We start from the raw sequence: 25,398 nt of genomic DNA, 5'->3' as shown, positions 1-25,398 counted from the left end.
GGCGAGCTCGCCGGGCTGCGGTGGGGCTGGGGGCCGACAGGGGGTCGCCGAGGGCGGGGAAAAGGGGCTGGGGGGGGAGGGGAAGATTCGAGGGCTGCAGAATGCTCGGAGGAAACCTGCATTCCAACTCCCCCGGCTCCTTCGGGAGCCGGGTCCCGGGGAGGCTCCGTTTCACTGCACGCCTCCCGCCCTCCAAAGCAAAAGTTGCAGGAATGCACAGAGGAAGCCCCCTCCCCTGGGCTAACCCTACGACTCGCCTGCTCCCCGCCCCCCTCGGACCCGGGCCGAGAGGGGGAGGGGAGCTGTCACGGAGGAAGAAAGAAGCGCGCCTCTGCGGCGAGGCCAGACGCGGGCAGGGTCAGCTGCGCCTCCGCCCGCCCCTCACCGCCCCGCCCGAGCAGCTGGCCCATTAAGTCCCCGAATTATGCATGGGCCTGGAGCCCCCTCGGCCCTCCCGCCCCAGGAAGACACAATCAACGTGCGCGGCGGGCCTGGGCCGGGAGAGCAGGAGAGACGAGGCGGATGGTCGCCTGGCCGCGCGCCCCGGGGCGCAGGCTGGAGAGGCCGCGGGCGAGTCGGCGAGGCCGGCTGCCTGGAGGGGACCAGGCGCGCCCAAAGGCCGGGGAACAGCGCCTGGGAACCTTCGGCGGGACCGTAGCCGGCGGGGTGGAGGGTGGGCACCGACCGCAGAGGAGGCCCCCGGTGCAATCACGGAGTTGCCTGAGCGTCCGCCTGTTTCCGTGCGGGGTCCGGGAGGTGCGGGCCGTCTTGCGCCCCCACCTGAGCTCTGCACCACACGCCCTGGAAAAGGCCACTGTGCGCCTGGGCTTGGTAGTGAGGGGAGACCTATGGACCCCAACCTTGAAGCCCCCGGGGGCGGAGCCTGAAGTCCCCGGCGGGCGTGGCAGGAGGAGTTCTGCCCCTGCCCCCTCCCACGTGGGAGGGGATGATGTGCTGGGGGTGGCACCGTCGCGGGGGAGGGGAGGAGGCCGGGAAGGGGGAGGGTCGCTGGAGATCCCGGAAGGGGGCAAGATGAGTCTTGCAAGTTGCAACCGTCGGGGCACACGGGAAATTGCATTAGTGGTGAGGCAGGTGGCGCCTGGTTTCATGCGAGCGGGAGAAGAAGTACAGTCTCAGAGTTGGGAGGATTTTGATGTCCGTCTCCCCACCCCTCCCCCATAGTCTTAGAATGCGTCTGAGACCCGAGACCCTCGGCGCTTGGCAGGCCCCCGGTCTCGCATCCCCACAAAACGCCATTTTCGGTATCCGGGATCCTGTGCTCCCGCCGGCAAGGCCCCGACCCCAGAGTGTGGAACTTGTTTGCTGTCTTGGGCCCCGTTTGTTTCTGGAAATGAGTTCTCTCTCTCTCTTTTCCTTCCCCTCCAAAGCAAAGGCCAGGTCAGGAAAATTACATACTACTTTTTCCCAGCGAATAAAGGCGCCTCCTTTGGAGGGAAAGTTTTACAAGCCAATGATGTCAATGATGCAAGGAGAAGACCACACTGTTTAGGTTTCTTAATTGGCTGGCTTTGAACTCTTGGTGGGAGGGGGAAAGAATCCACTCTGGCTCCTTTGGAGAACTTAGTTTTGTGGGGTCTACCAACCTCAAACCTTTTACCAGTTGCTGGGGTGGGAAGGGGTCATCAAAGGTTTGTCCTGTTTCTCCTTAAGGGAAACAAAGAACCCTAGATGGTTGCTAGACACAGAGCATGAGACAGGCATTCCGTGGCCCCCAGCCTCAAGGGAGGACCCCCAGAACTCAGCTGGGGGACTACACTCCCCAGATGCCATGCTCTGCCCGGAAAAAGTCTCTAAAACAAAGTCAGTGCTTTCTCCATTACTTTCAAGGATTCCTTTGGTACCTGAAGTCAGGAAAGAAGAATTGTGCACCCTGGACACTGCCACGTTGGACAGATGTCCTCACTGGAACTTGGTCACAGTGTAGGCACTGGGGCTGTCAGGTGGCAAGGCTCTGTTCGTGGGGATTCATCTTGGGTGGGCGCTGACCCACGCACCTGTGCACCTTTGAGTCTGGATTTATCTGCCTGCATCTAAGGCTGTGTCCACACTTGCAGCCTTAAGGCAAGGGAAGCTGTGCAGGTACTCAGCCCCCTGGAGTCAACAGCCCTGATCAAATATTGCCTTGGCCTGGAGAACTAGCTGGCTGTCCTGGGCTGGGCTGGGGGGGGGGGGGGTTCACCCTGCCCTTGGCAGTCCATCTGAATACCTAGCTGCCTTCTCCTCTCCACATCAGGAATCGGGGGGGGCGGGGGGTGATGACTTCTTACCTCCAACAAAAGGCCATTTTGTTAATATTCTTCCACCCAAAAGAGCCTGGGGTCCCAGTTTTCACGCTGGTGGTGGCAGTAGGCACCTATCTCTCACCAAGTGATCACACCTCTCCCCGCCAGATCTCCCCCTCACACACTCAGCCCCCCTCCCTCAGCACAGACTCCTCCTTCCTGAGCCACCCCATCCTCCCACCCCCACCTCCAGATCAAAATCAGCAGACCAGCAGGAGGAGGACTCTAAGGAAACCCACTGAAAAACAAAATAAAAATGAAACCTAGAAGCCTTGCCTTCTAGAAAGACCTCCTGGTCCCTGGGTCCAGCTCGGGGGGGCCTCTAAGTCCTGATCACACCCTGCCATCTGGAGCTCCTCCCTGGACTTAATTTGGGCAAGGCTAACACCCCTACCCCCTTAGGTCACTGGTCACAACCTAGCAGTGCCTGGATCAGAGTGGGTTCTGATTTCATGGGGCCTGAGGTTCATACAATTCGGGAGGTCCTCCTATCAAAAGAATAAATACCAAACCACATCTACAACATGAGGGACAGTGCCTGGAAGAGGCACAGGAGGGGCCCTGAGCCTCAACTCTGCACCATATCCTTCCAGGGGAATGTTCACGGCTTGAAGCAGAAAGAGACCCTGTTTATCCTTTAGTATGATGGTTTTCATTTCAGCCACCAATTTCTTCAAAGAAAATTTATTTCCTAAACCCAAGAAGTAACAAATGAGGGAAGCCGGTTGGGCTGCTGGGTGGGAGGAGGATTTAGGTAGGAAGCTGGAGCTTACCCCCCCACCCCCCCCACCCCCGCCAGGTTCTTGCAGCTGTTGGAAACCACTGGTAGCTCCTTCTCCTATTTCAGCTCAGGAAGCTCGGGGCCCAAAGTGGGGGAGGGTCTGCTCAAGGTCACACAGCCTGTCAGCCACAGGGCCTAGACACCACCCCAGGTCTTTGGCCAGAGTCCACCATGCCTGCCCCTCCCCACCCTGCATTCCGTAGGCCCAGCTGCCCCACCACCCGACCCAACTGGGTAGAAGTCGGCTCCTAACAAGACAGCTCCGCACAGACAGCAGTCAACACGAAATCCACAGATGTGTGTAGGACAGGTGGAGGCCCACTGTCCTGCTTCCTGCAGCTCACACTAGACCCCAGGTCCCATCCTGGTGCTTCACCCTCAGAGAAGAAATCACTCGTGGCCCAGCCAGGAGCAGAAGGGGCCTGTGCCAGCCGCAGTTAAAGAATCGAATGATCCCCTGGGCCTGGGCGCCCTGTGAAGGTCACGGGCTGGCAATCAGGAGCCTGGTGTCTAGGCACAACTGTGCAGCCAACTCACCGGGTAAGTATGTGAGGCTCTTAACCTCTCTATGACTCGGTTTCCTCATCTATGAAATGAAAGTAATAACTGATTGACCACCTTTCATGGGGTGGAGACAGTGGATGGGAGTGTAGAGTGAAATTAGGATGAAATACGACCACACGCAACGCTGCCTCGCCACAGGAAAGAGCATGACTGCCAGAGGACACAGCCCGGGCCCCTACTCACCAGCTGTGTGACCCTGGGCAAGTGACTTAATGTCTCTGGGCTTCAGTTTCCTCTTTGGTAATGTGGGCTTGATACCAGCACCTACCTCATGGAGGTATTAGGATTAAATCAGTGAATAGTTGCAAAGCCCTTCAAACAGTGACTGGTACAGAGTTAGTCCTAATAAGTATGTGTTCAGTTAAAAACCCAAATATGAAAACTCAATCTTTTTGTTTCTTCAGTGAAAAGATAAACCCAAGGGTGTAGGGGTGACCGGCAGGCTGCCCTATTTATATAGTTTACTGACACAGAGCCCCCTCCTAACAGATTCTAGAGCTACTCGTTATGCATTAGTCAGGCATGAAAATGAACACACACACAAAAAAGGCAGGCTCAAGTGCCTAATAAAAAATTTAAGCCGACTGCTAACTATTTACTGCCAAACTAAAAACCTAATAATAATGATAACAGAGGCTTGGGGTTGGTTAGGTTCCCCACCTGGGAGCCCCATGCCCTTCCCTCACTCTCTTCCCTAACTTCCCGTCCTCCTTTCTGAATTGCTTCTGGAAGCATGGAACCACCTCTATGAACCACACCTAACGAGGGCCCCAAACCTAAAGGAAACCTAGCAAGGAAAAAAAAAAAGTTACCCTAGCTGATTAGTATTTTTTGTGTTCTTTTTAATTCAATAAAACTTTCAATTAAAACTTGGTGTTACAGTCGCTCTGGGTAGCTGCTCACACTCCGCAACGGTTTGTGCAGTTTACGCCGTACCCTAGTCTCTGCTCTCCCTGGGAGGCCAGCAGGGCAGGGATTGCTTACCCCCGCTTACGGCTCAGGACACTGGGACTCTGCCCGGGAAAACGGATCGCCTCAAGTCACAGAACCGGGCAGCCTGGTGTGGCAAAAGGGGCGCCTGACTCAAGATAACTAGGGTCTGGACTCAGCCCTGCCAGTAACCAGTTACATATGCTCAGGTAAGAATGGGAGGAGATCCTTAGCAAGGAGATCCTTCCAGCTTAAGCCCGGAGGCCAGAATCCCCGCATGGATCCCTCCGGTGGTTCTCTGTTATTAATAACAGCTAAAGATCCACAGGGACCTAATACAGGAATGCACTGCCTAAATCAAACTTTGTAACAAGGCTGAAAGATAAGAAAGATTATCTCCATTCTACAGGAAACGGGGACTTAGAGAGGTAAACAACTGGCTGAAGGTTATACAACAGGTCACTGGCAAACCCAAATCCCAGTCCAGATCCATCCATCTGAATTCACATCTTAACTGCTTTCTTACCCACCACCCACCTCTCCAAAACCTTCACGAGAAAGCACAGGTAACCACATGAGGAAGGCTACCCACGGACTATGGGTCAAGGCCTCTGGGGGCCTGAGGGCTCCAGGCTGTATCTGCAGAGTCATACCTAGGAAGGCTTCAAAGATCACCTTGGACAGGGTCTGGAGGTCGTGCCTGCCCCACTGGCTGGGCCAGCCAGGCAGTTAGACTACCCCTCCCTAAAGGCCTCCATTCCCCGTGCCACCCGAGGAAGCCAGGCAGACCCGAGTCTGACTCCACTTTGCTGTGTGATCTTGGGCAAGTCCCTTAACCTCTCTGAGCCTTAGTTCAAAGTGGGGTTAGAAAATATCTATTTCAAAGTGGGATTAGACGTATCTGTTTCAAGGCTGGTGTCTATTTCAAGATGAGGTAAACCAAGAAAAGCACCTAAGCACAAATGTGCATTACCAGGTAGGCCCCCTCCTCCCCACCACCTGCCAGCCCTGCCCCAGCTTTGGGGCCAGCCTTACAACGCCCAGCCCCAGGACCATGTCTCCCAGACAGAACACTCCACTATTCCTTGGTGCAGACAGAACTAATAATTAGCTGTCACGATTTAATAATACAAAAAGATAATCCATGCTGCAACACACATGGATTTAACTAACCTTAATTTGGAGGCAAAATAACAACACTAAATATATCAAGCACAAGTTTTTAAAGACAACCTGCAAGTGGGGTTTATCTCCAGTTTCCAGCACAAGCAAGTTATTTAGTTTCTTCCACTGACCAAGCTAATATTCTCTTTTTCACATTTATTTTATTTATTTTTTAAAGTCTGAAATGCACATTTGCCGAGCAGCATGTAAATCCTCCAGCTGATCAGAAGCCCTTTTCTCCAACACCATTTGCCTAGCAATGGGTCACTGGGACCTCAAACCAAGCCCCCTGTCTGTGCTCTGCCTGCTACGCGAACCCCCCGCCTCCAGGCACACCCCGGACCGTTCCTCGGTTCCAGATGAAGATGTACAGAGTGGGTGGGGCCATCGCAGCAGGGAACTGCCTGCCACTTCCAGCCCAGGGGGATCTGCCACCTCCTTCACCCGCTGCCTGTCTCCTGCATTTCTCCAGAAATTTGACATTTGGGGCTTGGGGAGGGGAGGACAAAAAGGCAAAAAGGCAAACCTTTGACTGACAGCTGATGGCTCATTCCTCTGGTTATAGCTTCATCTGGTTATGGAAGGGGTGATAACTCGCGAAAACGAATTACCTGAGCCTTCCCTCCAGTGGCTATAAAATGGGGATTCTAAGGAGGAATCAGTAGAAATGCTGAGAGAGATATCCGAGGGAAATTTTCAAGATTCTGACTGAGAAGCCAACACCTCGTGCTGCCAAGCGGGGTCCACACCCTCTTAAAAGCTTTTCAAGAAGCTTCCACTTCTCAGTCATCTGGCTGCAGCCGGACCCTGAGCTAGGTGGGTGCTCTCTGGCTCTCATCGCTGTTCATTCTTGCCATAGGACTGACAAGTGGGGACAGACGAGGAAACTGAGGCCCAGAAAAGTGAAGTGGCTGGCCTGGGCGGGCACTGGAATTGCACCCCTCCCCACTGACACCAAAGCCCATGCTCCTTTGATCCCCCAGGCTCCTCCCCAGAGGGACCCACCATCAGAGCGGCCACCAAAGGACAGTAACAACGTGACCAAAGATGGCTGGGGGGAGGAGGACACACGGCAGTGGTTCTGACACTGTTTCTGATGGTGGAGTTCCCCGAAGCCAATGGAAGTTTCTCCCCCAGTTCCTGGAAGACCTACACTGGCTACAGTACCAGCAGGAAATGGAGCTGGGGAAACAGCACCAGTAAGGGAAGAAGGCGCTCATCCCTGCAGCAGGCTCCCCATGCGCCCGGCAGGCACACAGCACTTAAACACCACAGTTACTGTTAGATGCGCTCCCCGTACTTGGCTGCTGCCCCTCAGGAGGTCAGGTCACATGGCCCAAGGCTGGCAGGAGGCAGGGGAGGGCTCAGACCTGCACCGGGTCCCTCCCCACGGGGCAGCACACGGCCTCCCTGGCGCGGGCCTCGAACCCCAAACACCCCCAGCCCCCTTCTCCCCACCCCTCCTAAGGCACCCATCCCCCATAATGCTCAGAGACTCCTGCTCTTTGCAAACCCTGGAACCCATCTCACCCCAGCTCTGCCAGAAGTGGGAGAAGGCAGTGGGAAGGGGGCTTGGGAAAGGTAAAGAACTCCTATATAGGCAGACCTGAGCCCCCACCTCGGCTCAACTCCACCCCTCTGTCCCCAGATGGGCCTCAGACACAGGCTCCATGGCCCTGCTCTGCCCACAGCACACGGCCAAGGCGCAGGGCCCCGGGGCCACAACCGCACACAGCAAGGGCAGGGCAGCTACTGCTCACACTTGGGCCATGTCCCCCAAGGGGGACAGAGCAGCAGCCCAGATGGCCGTCCTCCCACCATGCTCCCCTCACCCTGGGGGGTTCTGTCACCTCACGGCCAGGGGTATGCTCAGAGCAGGGGAAGAGCAGTAGGTGCTTGTTTATTAAATGAACAAAAGAATGAATGAACGAATGCCCTCCAAGATACAAAGCTACAGAAAAGTTCCTCCTTCTACTCTCCTACTTCTCTTATCATTAAAAAATAATAATAATAATAAAGGAAAGGAAAAAAAAATGATTAACTACTCCTTTTATGCCCATCTCCAGACCCCAGTGTCCCAAGGAAAGGGCCGATCCAGGGTCCAGCCCTGGTCCAATGACTGACAGAATTCCAATTCCGATGTCACCCTGGGGGCGCCCTTGAAGGTGGAAGGGATCCCACCTATTCCACAGGCCAGCCCTGCCCATCCATCTCTGCGGCCCGGCCTCTAGAAGCACTGGGCAGCAAGGAGGGCTGGGACCCGTCTGGACAAGGCTCAGATTGTTGGTTCCCCAAAAGGCATGAGCCGCATGGTCACCGCGGGCACCTCCCTTGGGACAGCCAAACCAGAGGCCAAGTCCCAAGAGTTAACAGCCACCTGCTCCCCAGTAACCGGCCCTGGGGACAACAGTGGGGCTCGGACAGGCTGGAGCATCCCTCCCCACCTCGGCTGGGGAGCAGGAACAGGAGAGGCCTGGGCAAGGCCAGCGGTGCCAGGGGCCTGGGCAGCAGCTGTGCGGATTTCCGGAAGCCCGGGCGGAGAAGCGCCTGTGATTCCTGGCCCCCCTCTTAAAATATAAAGACTCAATTATCTTTGAGCAGCTTGCTTTACACATGAATTGACACATTTATTTTACAATAAATAACTGAAAGTTATCTGTGTTTCCTTTACTGTTAATCTACACAGAGAAATAATAAACAGGGCTTGTCTACAAAAATGCAAGTACTGCAGTCCTCAGAATTCAATTAAGCTAAAATAATTAATGCTCCCACCATATTAAATTACTTTATACATTTGAGCCACTGAAGTTTTATTCTTTAATCTTTCCTTTTTTATTAAATAAAAAAAAAAAAAAGCAAGAAAAGTTGGTGCCAAGGCAGGGAGGAGAGAAGCGGAAGGAGGGCCAGCAAGAAGGCACAACGTGCCGCTAGAACGGGATGGTCGTCTTCAGCTGACACAGCATGGAGACTGTTTTGTGCCTTTGATTAAAATAACATTTTAAATGCTTTGAACAAACATATCTCTTTAGACTTCTAAGGGATTATTTTACATATTTCTTCGAGAATGAAGAAATGCATTCGTCCTATTGCTGAACAGAAAAGGCCAAGAATATCTTCTGTCACACATAAAATAAAAATACTGTAGGCTGCTGCAGTATTACAACCCGAGAAAAAGGGGCGCAGGGGGTATGGGGGGGTGAGGACAAAGCCGCCTTGCAGATTAACTTTGCCTTTTATGAAATCACATCTAGTCGCTTTCTTAAACAAACCTACCCACAATGATCGGCAGCCTCTCGCTGGGAAATACCTTCATCGTGAAATGAGGATTCGGATGGTTTTGGGGGAAAGCAGAATGCCTTTCCATGGAAATATAAGTAGGGACCAGAGTCTCGTGGGCAAGGTCTGTGGTCACTGACGCCGGGTGTTTATTCTACTGGAGGAAAACTGTTCCTCCAGTGTCAAAGAAAAGAAAGGCATGGGGGCCCCAACAACACCAACAAAAGTGACCCGGCACCTTTCTGGGTGGGAGGCTCCAGCCCAAACGAAGGCAGCATCACTCACATCTGCAGGGCACTCTGAGAAGCCGGGGTTTACATGACCACGGCCCTGAACATGCTGGGCATTTTTCTCAAAGCCCTTGGCAACTTGAGAGCAAGAGAGATGTCTCTAGCTCAGCAGCCAGAAGGCAAGGCCCACAGGCCAGTATGATTTGATGGGGTCTCCCCAGCACCTAGCATGTGCCAGCAGGAGTCTGCATCCCACCACAGTCTCTTCCCAAGAGAGAACTCATTAATCCCATTTGACAGACGGGCAAATTGAGGCCCGGAAGTCTCAGAGTTGCCAAGTGGCTTTGCTGCATTACCATGACTGCCTTCTGAATGATGGGGCTCTCTGCTCCATCTTACCCGTGGGAGCAGGTGCCTTGGGCTACACCAGGCTCATCCTCCAAGGAGGAGCACCCAGAGCCTCAGTCCCTCCAGCACCAGCACTAGCTTCCACGCCCAAAACAGAGCCGGCACCTACTTGCACATTGCAGAACCAGAGGGGACCCCTGAGAGGAAACTTCCACTGGCAAAGCACTTACGGAGCCCCTGCTCATTCAATCCTCACAACAGGCCTGCCAGTATTCTCACTCGCTGTTGACACATAAGGAAACTGAGGCCTGGACTCATGAAGCAGCTTGTCCAGAGCCAACCGGCAGGATGTGACCCCTCATCTACACGCACACTGGTGCCATCTTGCTGTAGGACTGGCTGCTGCTTACTGCAGGAACACAGGCCACCACGGCCCTCAATCTTTGCTGGGCCTCCTAGGCTCAGAAGTAGGACCAAAAGCAAACACTGTGGCTTGCACAGAGCTCGGGCTCCCTGGAGGAGGCTCTGGCATTCCGTGACCACGGCCCGGCAGGACATGGTGCCACCTCCCTGTGGCCAGAGGACACAACCCAACACCTGTTCTTCAGGTGGTAAAAGTCAGCTGTCCAGGCGGTCAGCTGAAAGGGGCGCAGTGCTCCAGCAAGTTCCCGCAAGCCCTTCGCTAGACCTGCCAGAAGGATCAGGCAACATCAGAAGGGGCCTCTGAGATCAGCACGCCTCTTTTTACAGATGGGAAATGGAGGCCAGAGAGAGGAGGAGGAAGAAATGAGTGCTCCCGTTCCTAAGTGCCTACAAGGCCCTGCCCACAGGCCACGTCTCATTAGACCTCACCACAACCCTATGGAGATCGGTCTCATTAGCTCCATTTCACAGATGGAAAAACGGACTTGTCCATGTTGTGAAGAACAGATTCCAACCCAAGACAGTCTGGCTGCACAGCCAGAGACTAAGCCAAGAACACCAGCAAACCGAGGGCCACCCTAGCCTTCCAAATTTCTGTTCTGTACTCCCGGCCACCTATGGATTAGGCCCCACAACAGAGCCTCATTGCCAAAAGCAAAGCAACCATCAGCCAGCTGTGCCTCTCTGAGCCCCGGGCCTGTCTCCTCCTGAGGGTCACCCAGACAGTGGCCCCTCGGAAAGGGCGAGCCCTGGCTGGTGGTCCTATCCCAGTAGCCCCTGGGCCCTCCCAGCACCGACACCCAGCACAAAGAGGGGACAGGCGGGCGTGGGACCCAGGAGGTGGCTTCAGTGGCGACCTGGCCAGTGGCAACATTCCATACCTGCAATGTTCTCCTGCTTGGGGCAGATGCCTTTCGTGGGTGAGAGCAGGTGGTCATCTTCATCGGGGGTGACCTGGATCCCGATCTCCACCGGCTCAGACACTTTCCTGAGCTCGGAGCGCGAGGAGGGCGGCGGGCTGCCCTTGTCCAGGCCTTTGTCATAGCAAGCACCCAGGCTGCCGCCACACTGCTTCTTCTTGTGCTCTATAAAAACCAGGATGTCCCCCAGGGGGAAGTTCATCTGACACTGTCCACAGGTGAGCAGGTCAGGGTCGGGGCCACCCACCATCAGCCCCAGGCTGCTGGGCTCCTCTATCTCCAGACCCTCGTCTTCTTCGAGGATGGCGGCCTCCACATGGTCAGCCTCTGCTGGAGAGAGAGAGGAGAAGGGGGCAGAGAAGACAGAGATGGGCTTAGGCAATCACGGGCACCCAGCGGCCATTCCAACCCTTCCCCACCAAGAGGAGGCCCCTCCACTGCAGGATACTAGAGGTCACCAAGTCCCCGCATGACTCCCGGAGGCCACAGATGGGCAAACTGAGGCTCCGGGAGCAACATCGCAGCCCGTGGAGGTGGTTGCTTAACTGATGCTAAACTTACTGCTTTGTCCTTTATTTGCTGGTGATTCCACCCCCCAATATAGCATGTAAACACATCCACGTGCACATAACACCCGTCCTGCTTTCACAAGAGGCTCAGTGTCACGGGCCCCCGTACTTCAAGCTCGAGACGTGTCTCTCCCACTTTACATCATCTGAGAACCACCTGGGGAGTCCCGAACCCCCTGTGCCCAGGCGGCACCCCAGACCAATTACAGCGAGATCCAAACCTCAGATTGTCTTTTTATTTTTAAGACTCCCCAGGTGATTCCAGTGGGCAGCCAAGGCTGAGAAGCGTGCGCCAGAGCCAGTTCACCCTGCTTGGGCTCGATCGGCCGCCCCCTCCCTTCCACGGTTCATTCATGTCCTCCCCATTCATGGGAGCCCTGCTTGCATTCCTCTACCTCAGACCTGGCTGCACACCAGACAAGAAAGCAGAGCCCCAAACGGGCGTCAGGCAGCCAGGCCTTAGGAGAGAAAGAAGCCCACATGCTCAGAAAGCAACAAGTGAGTGTCGGTTCAAAAAGAAATATTGAAGAAAAAAATAACCACCACCAACAACAACAATGCAGGGGAAGGGACGCTGTTAGTCTGCTCCCTGAAAGAGGGAGCCACTCTCCTGCCAGACACCCTGCTCCTGGTCAGACCGCCATCACTTTGTAGATTTCCCGGCACTCATCAGCTCCCCACTGTCCTTTCTGTTTTGTTGGTTTTATTTTTCACTCCCAGAAAAAGAAAAGGAAAAAAAAAAAAAAAACCTCGTCAGACTCCAAAAGCATTTCTTGGCAGACAACAAACCACCACACTTTCAATGGGCTGTACATTTTCATATTTCTTTAGCAGCCAATATACTTCCTTTTTTTTTTATTTGGGAGGGGACAGAGGACCCAAATATTTTGAAGCCAGTAAATGCCTCCAACAGCAGCAACCCCCAGGGGGAGAACGGGAAGACTCGGCCGCCAAAAGTGTCATAAATAAGGGGAGTGGACAATGAGGTTGCACATCCCCTCAGGCTCTGAGCAAACTTGGGTTGGAATTTTTCAAGAGCAAACAATGTGGTCGTAGGGCCGGCACGAGTGTCGGGGTGCTGGGAAAAGCCAAGGGTCTGACAACCGAGGAGGCAGGTAAATTTTAAGTTGTACGGTATTTAGTGAGATATAATGAAAACCAGAGAGGAACGGAGAGAAGGGATGGATGGGAGGGAAAACACATTCCGGGGCAGTGAAGTTACTGACGGGCCAGAGCCAAAGAACAGATAATTTAAGGAAAAAATTCTGTGGCATCTTCTATCTTACATATGAATCCCTGTCCTGTATTTTCTTTTTTCTTTTTTTTTTAAGATTTTATTTATTTATTTGACAGAGAGATAGAGAGAGAGCACAAGTAGGCAGAGAGGCAGATGGAAGGCAGAGAGGCAGGCAGAGGGAGAGGGAGAAGCAGACTCTCCACTGAGCAGGGAGCCCGACGCGGGGCTCGATCCCAGGACCCCGGGATCATGACCCGAGCCAAAGGCAGCCACTTAACCAACTGAGCCACCCAGGCGCCCCCCTGTCCTGTATTTTCTGAACACAGCTTCTTCAGGGCCCGTGGGAATCCACGTGTGATGCTGAATCTAGGATGGACACTGTAGGACAGGTGACACGTATGAGCCGCATGTGAACAGGTCGAGGCATAGGTGTGGCTGGGAAGGAAAGTTAGCATTTGAGATCCTGCCTGTGGTTAGAGACAAGCAGACAGAGTCCTCCATGAATTACACTTGGACATGCATGAGACCCACGTCAGTACAAAAACACCCCGAAGATGAGGAAATCCTAAATCTGTTGTCTCCATGCCTCTAACACACACACACCAAAAAAACCCAAAAACCTATAAGGTAAGAGAAACGGTTTTCACCAAGCCAGCCCCAGGAACATTAATTACACTTTAAAAAAGAAATCGGGAGTTTATTTAAAAAGGAGGTGGAACACAATGCTACATAATTAATTTACCAATTTATTTTATGAAAAGATGCTTTGGTATGGTTGAAATGTAATCACAACCCTCATGCCGAACAGTGGTTGTAGGGGGGACCGGATTCCTGTGAACGGTTTGTCAGAATGGAAAAGGTAATTATTCGGTGCTTCTTTTCCCTTTAATGATCTAACATTGAGCAATACTGTTTATATTGAAAAGCTTGCACCTTTAATTACCAATTACATATACATAATTTCAGAGCCAAAGGAGAGGGCTGTGAAAACAGTTCTTTAGAAATATAAGGATGTATTGTGCACCATTTCTAGAGAGGGAACTCTAATAAATGGGAGGAGGATGTCAAAATATTGTTTTGTTAAAAAAAAAAAAAGGAGAGAGGCACAAAGGAAATGAGCTGAAAAGCAAAAAAGGACAAAATGAAACAGAATTCAGAAGGAGCAGGGGCAAGCTCGGTGGTGAGAAGGGCGGTGGTACCTGGTCCTGTCTCAACTGCCACTCGCCCACAGGCCGGGCACTCCGCTGTGTCACCAAGACGGCCACACTTCCAAGCGTGACCATCCTCGCTGAAGCACGGGGAGGTGCTTCCTGCTGCTTAATAATTTAATCTTTCTTGTCCTTGTTTTGTTTTGCTTCTCATTAACTTTTTCAGCCCTGCCTGTCCGCTCTCCGGGGAGGAGTTCTAGGAAGCACGCAGACGTCCTCTCTGTTAGGAGGCTGTAAGCTACGTAATTTCAATTCGTCCTTCTCATTCAAGAGAAACACAGACTACTTTAAAAATTAGCAAAGGTCACGTAAGCCTGTTCATAGGCATTCCTGCCTCTCTGCCTTCCATCTTTTGCTGAGGACTTGGTACCAGCACTTTTTTTTTCTTCTCTCCGTTTTTTGTTTTGTTTTGTGTGTGTGTGTGTGGTTTTTTTTTTTTTTTTTTTTGGTAACATCTGGTATTCTTTCCTTTATTTGGCTCTCTCTGCCTTTTCACTTTCCTCCTGCAACAGGCCCTGTGAGCCCCCGTCACTGAGTCTGAAAGTATCCGACACCATTCGCTGTGCTGCAGTGGTGATTCCTGCCTTGGCCCCCTGGCAGCCAAGCCCCCCTTGAGGGGCCAGGCCCTGCCCCAGGCCCACAGACAGCTCTGAACCCCACCTCCTGGACCCAGGACCCAGCTCGCTGCCTCCAAGTGAGTCCAGGGGCAAAAGAAACAAACAAACAAATCTTCCCTCCCACTGTCAATGTTGAAAGTAAAACTCAAGATGACAGCGGGTGTTCACCCTACTCCAAGAATGGGGTTTCCTCTCTCCCCTCCCCTGGAAGGGGGGGGCGGCCGTGGGCTCTGGGCTTCATCTACTGAGTGAGATACTTCACTCAAGAAGGTGTGAACGTCACCCCCAAAGTTCAGGCAGCAGAGGCAGCATGAACCCCTCAACTGTCAAGTTTTGGGTCACAGCGAGTGGACCAAGACAGCTTGCTGAGCCTGGAGGCCCATGCTCACGGCCTTCGGAGACACCCCCAAAGACGGGCTGTGGTTTCATTTCCGCTGGCAGGCGGATACTGAGCTGGGTATGTGGGGTGCGTGTGTGCATGTGTGTGCGTGTGCGCGGCCCTTCTTAGAACTGTATCGATAATGGAAGAAATAAAAGGAGAAAGAGCCACCTGGCCCAGCTCAGAGAAGGGCGAAATGGGCTGTGTCCGGTCCTCTCAGTACCCTCCTTTCCCTGTCCTATGGGCATCCGGGGCCCCACGGCTCCACACGGCTCGGAGAACCAGGCCTCTGCTGGGAGAACCGGAGCGGCCCAAACTGCCACCCAGACATAAGAAAGCACCAGGAAAGAGAAAAGATACATAACAAAAACAGCTTTTTGAATTCCCAGACCCAACAAACCAGCCCCTCAGGCTATCTTGTCCGGCAAACTCAAGCCTTAAATAAAGAAGGCAAAGATGAGGTCTTTCCCCTGAGATGATTTCTGCTTTCGTGAAAAGCTCCCCAAGTGTCAGGCGGCCCTGGAAAATATTGCTGCTCTCGCTATTATGAGCCGAATAAAGTACAGGGATTGCTAAAATGTTTGACTCATTAAGAGGAAAAATGAATGGATGCAGCAGGAAACTTGCTCAAATGTACAGTATCACGTTGGGGTGGGTTCTGAAATATGAAATCCTAAACCTCATGGACAACTATATATTTTCTCTCTCTCTCTCTCTCTCTCTCACACACACACACACACATACACACACACACAGTTAATTTTCTTTTACAACAAAACCACATTTTATTTACAAGGCTACGCCTCCTCCCAGCTGATAAACGCATTTAGAAGCAATGAAATCAGGGTTCACAAATAATAATGGATATTTGTTGTTAAGTAGATGGGGAAGCACTTGATCCTAAGACAAACTCCCCCAAGCCTGAGCTCGGCTGGGAAGGAATTTGGGGTAGAAGACAGAAATGGAAAGACATCATTAATACCGACCCAGCCAAGCAGCCAACAGGCCCCCCAGCAGCTGCAAAGGCTTAGCATGGCCTTACCTGGCCAGTGATTTCCCCCACACGCAGGGCTCCAAGGGCCCCACCCGCCCTGGTCCATCTGTAACAACTGGCCCTGCACCTGCCCTTTGGCGAATTCCAGCCAAGGGGCCGACCGCCTCCTGTCCCCACAGCACAGCGCGTGTGCATTGCTGCACCCACGGCACACAGGCCCATGTCCGCCTTACCCTGCACTGATTCAAATCCAAATCTCTAATGGCTAAGCCACAGTCCAGGAGAAACATAGGAAGAATTATTGTTTCAGTGCCGGGGGCGTGGGTAGGAGAAGGATGTGGGGGGAGGGGTGCCAGGCTCTTAAAATCGTGTGCCACCAACGTCACAGCCGCCATCCTGATGTGTACGCATGTTTACAAGAAATGCTCAGCATCCCTCCGCCAGAGCTCTGCATCCGACTGGAGACTTTACACCTGCTTCCTACGAAGACAGAGCCTTTGCCAGCAAGCCCATGCTCACCAATAATCTGCGAAGGGATCTTTTCATTCTCCTCCCCGCGAACATTCCGGGAGGGGCTGAGACTCCAGGCGACACTGAACCACCACCAACACACACACTCGATGGAGCGCACCACTTTTCTGAGCTGCCATCAATTTTTAATTTATTGGATCCAAGAGAAAATAACAACCATGGGGAGGGGAGGAGGGAAACGGGTGGATGGGAGAGAGAAGGAATCAATTCTTGGTGGAGAAAATAATCTATGACTAGATGACGCTTAAAGGCACGACAAGAGGTTTTATGAAGTTCTCCTTACATTGGGAATAATGAAGTGCCCGGCAGAGGCGGCAGAGATAAGAGCAGCCGGTCAGCCCAGCGAGGCATGCATTAGGAGGAATGTCCTCACAGGGCCAGGAGGGGTTAGAACACTTCTGAGGGTGGGAGACACTGTCCGGGCCCCAGCCCCGTTTGGCCACAGAATTCCTGCAGCCAGCAAGGCCTAGGACCGCCACTGGCCCTGGGAGGACACAGCCTGGTGTGTGGAAGTAAGCCATGTCGTACAGATGAACTCCCTCCCCTGACCCACCTGCCCTCTCAGGAGGACGGCGGAGCAGTGCAGCCGGGCCAGGTGTCTCAGAGCTGCTGGCCCAGGCCGCGCACCTCCCTGACACCCTCCAAAGGCCTCCTCCCTACCACCCTCAGAACGGCTGAAAGGAAGGGTGCACGCCAGAGCCACCACCCCAGGAGGCCCTGTCTGCTCCATGCCAACCACAGCACGAGCCTCAAGTGAAATTGTCGAGATTTCTGGCACCCGGGTGGAAGGCAGGGATAAGACTGTGGGCACACGACCTTGTCAGCAACCAATGGAAATAACCTGGGGTCTGGCTGAGGGGGCCTGCAGGGGGAGGCCTGAGCCTGGCCGGCATTCCAGGAAGGCAGGGATTCCTGAACCCCGGGAGGTGGTGTGGGGTGCAGGAAGAACCTCAGTCACATAGCCCAGTGGCAGACTCTGGAGGGGAAAGTCTGACAGTGGGAGAAAGACCCCCATATATACATGTTGCCCTACACACCCCAGCCTGGTTTCAGGATACTCTGGCATATTAAAAGTAGCTCCTTGAAAAATACTTACTTGAGCAATGGACTGTCCAACCTTCCCTTCCCCACACTGCATCCACTTCTCTAGAATTCCAAAAACTGAGCTCAGGGGGCCTGTTCTCACCCATTCAAAAGCAGAAAAAAAGGCCAAATGAATAAGGAAAACAGCGTTCAGGTGCATTCACAGATCCTGTCCATTACTAAGAGGTTACTAATAAAAAGCCAAGTCCACAAAACCAAAGAATAGAGTGACCTATGTTTTGATAAATAAAATAATTGCTTTAAAAGAAAAAAAAAAAAAGATTTACCACCATAGAAACCCTTCCAAGCACATTCAGCAGAGTCCACAAAGCTGCAAATGCCTTAAATCTTCAGAGCCACAACAGGGCTCGTAATGACGGGATATAAAAGCACTCTTTGAGGCCAAATGAAGAGATTTGTTTTATTTAATGCTGTGCTTTTTTCAAAGGTGCTAAGCGGAAGAGAAAAAGGATCCTCCATACAGGACACCGGACTGCAAACCTTTCACTGGAGGACATCCTCTGAGGCCGGCAACAAAATAGCAAGGACACAAGCCATTTCAGTATCTCACATCCAAGGTAGAAATTTAAACATGACCTCATAAAAAAAAAAAAAAATCATCCTAGCAGCACGTCCATTTCTGAAGTACACGTTAATCACAATAACATCGGCATTCAACTTTCTTGAGTCATTTTTGCACGTTGTCTTAGTAGAGAACTCATCAGAACATCCGCAAATGTATTTCTATTTCAGTGGAAGGGGGTCATAAAAAAGTTGTGTACAACAGAGGCTTTTTTTTTTTTTTCACTTTGAAGTTACTTAATTTTGTGTGGTCTGGCATTTCATTATAGTTAAAATAGCTCAGGCTGGCTAATTCAACACCCAAGCAGATTATCAGCTCTCTTGGAAATAAAGAATGAATTTCTTGAATTTCAGCAACTGCACAAAAGACTTGCATATGTCAAAATGCCGGACGAAAAGTCCCGGTGAATGTAGCACCATTAATCAAACCTCGATCTGGTGTCACTCTTGCCAGTAAAAACGATGCTGTTCCTCTCTCCCCGCCTCCGCTCCCCCCCCAAACTGGCTCGTGCAGAAGATGCAAGAAGTGTGAAGAAGTGTGTCCCTCCACTTTCGTGGGTCTCCAAATAGCCTGCTATTGGCACTTTGTATACACGCCTTGGGGACACCACTGCTCAAGAGAGGCAGTCAACAAACGGCTTTTCTAGGGGAGGGGTAGAGGAATGGGGACCAGAACGTAAGCAGGTCTCACGGGCATCTGGCTCCCTGGGAAAGAAGAGAGATATATGGGAGTGGGGAGGCGGGGTGAGGGTGGAAGGGGCAGAACACCGAGGACCCCAGACCCAGTCGTGGGAGTAAATAAAGAAGTGACAAAGCCATACTCAAAGCAGCTCTATGACAGACATTCATTCCCGGTTCTCTTCTGTGCCCTCTCCCCGTTAAAAAATCTGTCAGTGTGCCTACAGATAACACCACCTTCAGAGAAGGATGCTCAGGCAGCATCAGTCTCTTGACCGTGTGGTGCTGGGTGCGGTCCCCAGAGCATTTATTTCTCCTTGTCCTCCCAGATGTGACCCCCACATCAAACCTGGAGTCCCAAGTCCTTGGCGAGCTTCAGCTAAAGGTAGGCCCTAACCGGACAGCCAGAGGGGTCTCCCTCAAGCCACAGGGGAGGCAGGAGGCAGCCTCCAAAGGTCAAGAACCCCATCTCTACCCTCCCCACATGTACTGTTTTTGTCGAGCATCGTCATATCCGTGGTCTGTGCTTAGTTACAGCTTGTGAGACTCTCCCAAGTTCCAAGGCAAAGGATTGGGGATTTCTAAAGTAAAATTTTTTTAACGGTTTTCTACAGGCCAAAGGCCACTGCCCAGCCCAAGGCTGCGAGGTGACTGTGCCACTTCATCTCTTGAGTTGTCAAATGAGCTCGCTGCCGCGATATGCTTACAACTGGCTCAATTCAAACATTAAATGAAGTAGAGAAATCATCAGATAAATTGCTGGCCCTCTGTACTGGAGAGTGAAGGCTCTTTCTCAGCTGATGACAGCACTAGGCTTTTGTCTGACCTAATTTATTTCTCTTTCAGGTTAGAATAAAGCACTCTTTCCTGTCTCAGGGCAACCTCTTCTGCCCATATATTGAACTCAAGCATAAGACTCGAGGTTAACTGTGCTGTCTGCAGATTTCTTGAACTTGGAGAAGACATTATAGATCCAGAAATCCCGTGATCAAAAGCACACATATTCCCCAGCACTAAATTACACGTTTAGGAGAGAAAGAGTCTCATTAAAAGCCATCCATTAAGGGCACTGTTTGGGGTGAAAGGTATTAGCAATGCTGGGTCTAGCAAGCCTATACTCCTCCCAAACAAAGTTTTACACATTATTTGAGTTGGCATTTGATATCTTTGGGGAATGGTGCTATTTCCCTTAGTACAGTGGGAACATTACCTAATAAATGAAATTGAGAATCCAAGTGTTATAAAACCTGAGCTAAAAGGATTTCCATTCATCAAGCTGTTTTAGGAGCATGACTCCCAAAAGCAGTGATTCTCGACCGTTCCCTGGGTCTGTGACATGCAACACAGAAATGGACAAAATGATGTATGCTCTTCCCAGACCCCCCTCATTCCATCACGAATGCCTTAACAGCCTAATGGAATTTTCAGAAAGTCAAGACCACAGACCCATTCAAAACTAACCATTTTAATTGTTTAAAAAGCAGGAAAAGAAGAGAAAAAAAGAAAAATGCCCCCATCTGCCTAGTGAGGGCTTGTAAATCAATGCCAATAGCTTGAAAATAGATTTCTCAAACTTATATTCTCATTTTGTCCTGCTCAAATCTCTGCAGGAAAATCAATATTACAACTTCACACTTAAGACATTTTGCAGCAAGGCACACTGCCTCGGCTGCTGATGGAAGCCCATTCCTGGCCCATTGTAGCGAAGGCGCCAAGCCATGACACGGGCACCGAGCTCCCCCTAGCTGCCAAGTGGCACCAGGCGCGGCTCAGCGTTTCAGGCTTGCCATCAACCAAAAGCCAATTCAACTGAAAGTTTATTTTGGAAAGTATTTTATCACAACAAGCAACAGAGAATGCAAAGCGATCAAGGAAGGAGATGAAAAGGAAAAAGGGAAGGCCTGGTGCAAGACGTGTTCTAAGCTGAAAGACAGCGCCAAGAGCTTGAGACTGATAAGGCGCTAGAAACTGGTGCTCGCTACAGTCGGAAGCTGCTATCTGTAAATGAACTGTTCCGCATGCTTCCATCTCACCTGAGACATACCGCTAATTACTGTCAGATACACCCAAAGCTGGCCTTTCTCTTCGGTCGGTGAGACCCGTGGAGTCCTGCACCGTGGTCAGCAAAGCGCCACACCCAGCCATCTGACCTCAGCCTCCCTCCATGTTCCTAAGGCCGGCTTCACCAAAGCAACTGCATTCACTCTAGCACTTGAGAAATGACTCGTTTTCTTGTACGAAATATTCTGGAGGCCACACAAAAAATCGCCAAGGCCAAGGCATAGGGAGATAGCAAGCTCCCATCCTCAAAGAAAGAAATATGCATAAAGAAAGAAATATGCATATGTACATAATATTCAGGGAGGGAAAGAATACCCTTTAAAAATATTAAGGGTTGTTAAAATACGCTCACGGCTGTTTTCTCTCAGGTGTGAATTACAAATGAATAAAATCAGCCTGGCATAACACCTTTGATGAACACATTTTTATTCTCCCGTGGAATCAGAGCAGCTGACTTATATCACACTTCTAATGATATGGGGTTCCCTTCTGTGCAGAAGGGAGACAAACTTCCCTCCCCCCCAGCTACCCCCCCAAAAAAAGAGGGGCCCATGTCTTATGAAATTTATCGGAGGCCCAATCTTGAAAGATTGTGGGCAACTGGAGATACACTATACCCCACAGAGTTAAGGTCATTGTGAACCCAGCCGCCTCCAAAACACACAGCTATAGCAAAACCCAATTTAAAAGGCAACCGTGAAATTAACACAGTTAGCCTAACTTCCGTGTCAAACCTTGGGTCTCTAGTTGTTTTGCAAAATTGTGAATTCATACACAAAATTACTGATCTTCCAAGGAAACCTGTTGGTAGGTTGTTGAAAAAAATCACCTTTGCTAGGGTTGTATAATTTACTAGGGACAGCTTAGTTTCTTCGGAAAGCCTCAGAGCTCCTTCATGGACGGGACTTCATGCAATTTCCCCTACTCTCCCTGTCTGGCACTGCAGGCTCAGCGTCCTTCCCTCTGCCTGGTCAGCCACTGCCCCTCTTCCTCCCTCCTCACTATTGTCACTGTTGTTTTGTGTTTGTTTTTATTAATAGCTGTGTCTGTCGTCCTCCCATTCTAAAAGCCATATCCATCTGGGTCAAACATTTTGAAACAAACCAGAAGCCCAGGTTTTCATCCCCAGCTGTCTCCCACCCTGTTTTATACTTCTCTTCTCTGGGGCCCTGTCTGTACATTTAACAAGGCTCACTATAGAGCTCTTCTGCAATGCCCCCTACCCCAAGATTGTTTGCTGTTTGTGTGCTCTTCCTGTCTCCCAGACCAGCAGTCATGCTAAGTTACATTGTCTCTAAAGAACCAGGGGCTGCCACCCCACCGAAGCTGCACCACATTTTGGGTAGTTTCTTTCGCATTTAAAATCTAGAATGTGAACCCGGGGTCAGGGCTGTGACAGCGCTCGTTTTTGCTGCCAGGGCTCCAGAGCACCCTAAAGCCATGACTCCTGCATCCCTGTGGAGAGGCACTTCCACAGGCCATGCAACCTCAACTGCATCCAATTCTTGCCATCCCCCTGCCCGCACTCCCACCTCCTGGGTGACACAGGACAGAGAAGCCAGCTGCTTTTTGATAATAAATAGCCTTGTCTGAAAACTGGTTGGACCACTCTCCCTGCTTGACCCCCTGCACATGCCCTGGGCTCCATGTGCCCCTGAAAGGCAGGCGAGATTTCCTCTGCCCCTGCCTCCTCCTCCGCCTCCACCTCCTCACCTCTTCTCCTTTGCCTCTCTCTTCTCCTTCCCTCCCTGCTCCAGGGGCAGCAGCTTTTCCCCAGCACCTTTCCGAGCAAGGCTGAGCGAGAGAGGGGACAAATGAAGGATGGAAGGCTGTTGCACCAGGCACGCCTTGTCCCCCACAACCAGCTGCCACCAGTCCTTCTGGCCAGGGCTTTCTCTTGATGTCCCAGGAATGCCACAGGGGGAGAGAGCAAAAGCAAAGCAAACCTACCTGCTTCTTCCCCCCCTTACACACAACTGCAAACACTCCTGGCTCCTCTCACTGCTTCCAGCTTGGCAATGCAGCCCTGACAACTCCCCCTTCCCCAACCCCCCCCCAACTTCCCCCTCCTCAAAAACAACCCTGGCAATTATACAGAGGCTACAAGAGGGGCAAACTGCCTCCCAGAGAAATTAACCTCTGCAAATATAGACATTGTAACAACGAGTACACCATCTAAAGGGGGTGGGGGTGTGGAGGGCTGAGGGACAGCTTCGGCTTGGTAAAGGATGAAATGTCAACTGGCCAAAAGGACCTTGATCAAACCAGGCTCAAATCTGGTTGTAAAACATTTTGTTTAAAAGGCAACCAGTGAGTCTTCTTTGATGTTACAATGGCGAAAAATAAAAGAGAAGTTCTCTTCCCTCCCTCCAAAAACGCATCCCTCTCCCCAGGTGAACCCCACTTTAAAATCTATTCCCTTCCCCAAAAAACGATAATAAATCCACAAATTCTTACTAATGTATCTGCTGCAACAAAGGAGAGGCGGCAGCGGCAATGCTCCGAGCAGATGGCTCCTATGCTGGGTGTTCAGGGGAGGGGAGAGCCCCTTTATATATTTATTTATTTATTTAAATTTTTTAAAATATAACATAAATATTCGGCTCTCGGCCGCCCCACAGCCAGTCCTCGGCTGCGGCTGGGCGCGCAGCCCTCTCCAGCTCCGCGCGGGCTGCCTGGCCCCAGCCCGACGAGGCGCTTGGAGGATTGCAGGAACACAACCTGCCCACGGTCTCGATGGCACCCAGAGGATGTTTTATTACTATTGCAATTAAAAAAAAAAAAAAAGGCAACGGCGACCTAGGCACCGCGAGAGAAAGGACCACGGGAGATGTTCGCGCGCCGCGAAGCAGCGGCCCCGCGGGCTGCGCCGGGCAGGGAGCGCTGCGAGCCGACCTTCCCGTGCAACTGTGCGGTTACTCGGGGCGAGCTCCCCTGCAAACACAGTACCTGGCCCGCTCGCGCTCGCTTTTTCCCTTTTCTAAATAAACCCAACTGGGGCGCTGGAAGCTGCTGAGTCTCTGCCCCGCTGCCTGACTTTGCCTGCCCGGCCACTTGCTTGAAATCCACACGATTTCAGCCGGTGGATTTCCACTGCGACCTGCCTTGTTTATTTAGAGAAGGAAGATGAAAGATACTGAGATAGAAAGATGGGTAAGAGATTGATAGGTCTCTCTTCTTTTTTTTTTTTTTCTTTCTTCTTAATTCTTTTTATTTTTTCCCCCTATTTTACAAGCACATCCCTGTCTTCCTAATCCTAGCTGACAATCCTTCTTTTTCCCCGTGGCGGGGCTTTTTCACCAGCCCCCAACCCCCCACCTTTTTTTTTTTTTTTTTTTGGAGTGGGGGATAGAAGACAAGATCATCCCAGGAGACAGACGGAGGTGGGGAAATGGGGGGGGGGGGCATGAGCCCAGCAAACAGCCGCGCAGCTGGATTCTTTTGCAAATAGCAGGAGGAGAGGAGAGAAAGGCGGCGGCGGAATCGTAGGACCGGCGTGGTCGGTGCCCTGACCGGGCGGGTGCAGCGACCGGGGACCCGGAGCCGGCGGCCGTCCCTCGCCCCACGTCTCTCCTAGGCCGGAGCGCACCCCGCTCTCCTCCGCCCGCGCCGTCAGCGCGGACCCACGCGCTCGCCAACTTTTCCCCACTTCCCGGCTCCCCCCTCCCCCTCCGCTCCCCCAGCCCCCTCCCCCTCCTCTCCAAACCCCGCCACCAGCGCCGCCGCCGCCACACACGCCGCTCGGAGGGGCGAGAGTCCAGCCGGGCTCCGCGTGCACACACACCTCCTCCAGCCTGCGCGCCCCCTCCCCGGCCCGGAGCCCGCTCCGCAGGCCCTCGAACCCGAAGCGCGTCTGACTGCGCAGCGCTCCGACTCCCAGGGCTGCAAAGAAACTTTCCTATGCCCCCCCAGTCCCTCCCCCCCGCCCCATACTCTGGGCCGCCGCCGCTGCCTCTGCGAGTCCGCGGGCGGCCCCGGCGCTCGGCCCGGCTCTGTGTACCCAGCCCCGGGCACCCGGAGCCCCATCCTCCGGCCCCTGGCGCGCACGCCGCAGACACTTACGGGTGATGAGCTCCCTCTGGGACAAGTGCTGCGGGTTGCCCTGTTTGCGGCGGGACATTGCCCCGGCATCTATTCTGGCATCGCCCGGAGAGCTGCACTGATGGGGGGAGCCGGGGGAGGGGGTCCGAGCCGCCGCCGCTGCCGCTGCCTTCGCCGCCGCGCCTCCTCGCCTCCTCTTCTGCCTGGGTTGGTGTTTTGTTTTTTTTTCCCCCCTTCCTCTCTTGCCCTCTCTTCCTCCTCTTCTTCTGTATTTTGCTCTTTCTTCTATGTTGTTTTTTGCTTTGTTTGCAAAAAGAAAAAGAGAAGGGAAAAAAGGAAAGAAAAATCTCTCGATCCAAAATAGGAGAAAGAGGCAAAAAAAAAAAATCTGCTGTTGCTTGCCGCGGACTGGCTGGTTTCTTTAAAAATATATTCTTTTGAAGGAAAAAATTCGCTTACACTTCTCCAAACTGCTTGGC

General features: G+C 52.2%; 1 protein-coding gene across 4 annotated transcripts in view; it reads right to left on the bottom strand.

Annotated features, from left to right (window-relative positions):
* BCL11B (BAF chromatin remodeling complex subunit BCL11B) overlaps positions 1–25,150 on the bottom strand; it is a 90,891-nt gene extending 65,741 nt beyond the window's left edge. For 2 of the 4 annotated variants that reach the window (XM_034992563.1, XM_034992565.1), the window contains exons 1-2: positions 24,941–25,150; positions 10,901–11,266 (exon numbers count right to left, since the gene is read on the bottom strand). In XM_034992563.1, coding sequence (XP_034848454.1) covers positions 10,901–11,266; positions 24,941–24,998 — 424 coding nt within the window. In that variant the 5' untranslated portion in view covers positions 24,999–25,150. Of the gene's footprint in view, positions 1–10,900; positions 11,270–24,940 lie in introns of all 4 variants that reach the window. The other 2 variants (XM_034992562.1, XM_034992564.1) reach the window with 1 other exon arrangement.
* Between the last annotated feature and the right edge of the window lie 248 nt (positions 25,151–25,398).

Source organism: Mirounga leonina, unplaced genomic scaffold (assembly GCF_011800145.1).
Source record: "Mirounga leonina isolate KUSES-001 unplaced genomic scaffold, KU_Mleo_1.0 Mir_82, whole genome shotgun sequence".
Lineage (NCBI taxonomy): Eukaryota > Metazoa > Chordata > Mammalia > Carnivora > Phocidae > Mirounga > Mirounga leonina.
The sequence above is the reverse complement of the archived record's forward strand: the minus strand, read 5'-3'. Positions and strand labels throughout refer to the sequence as shown.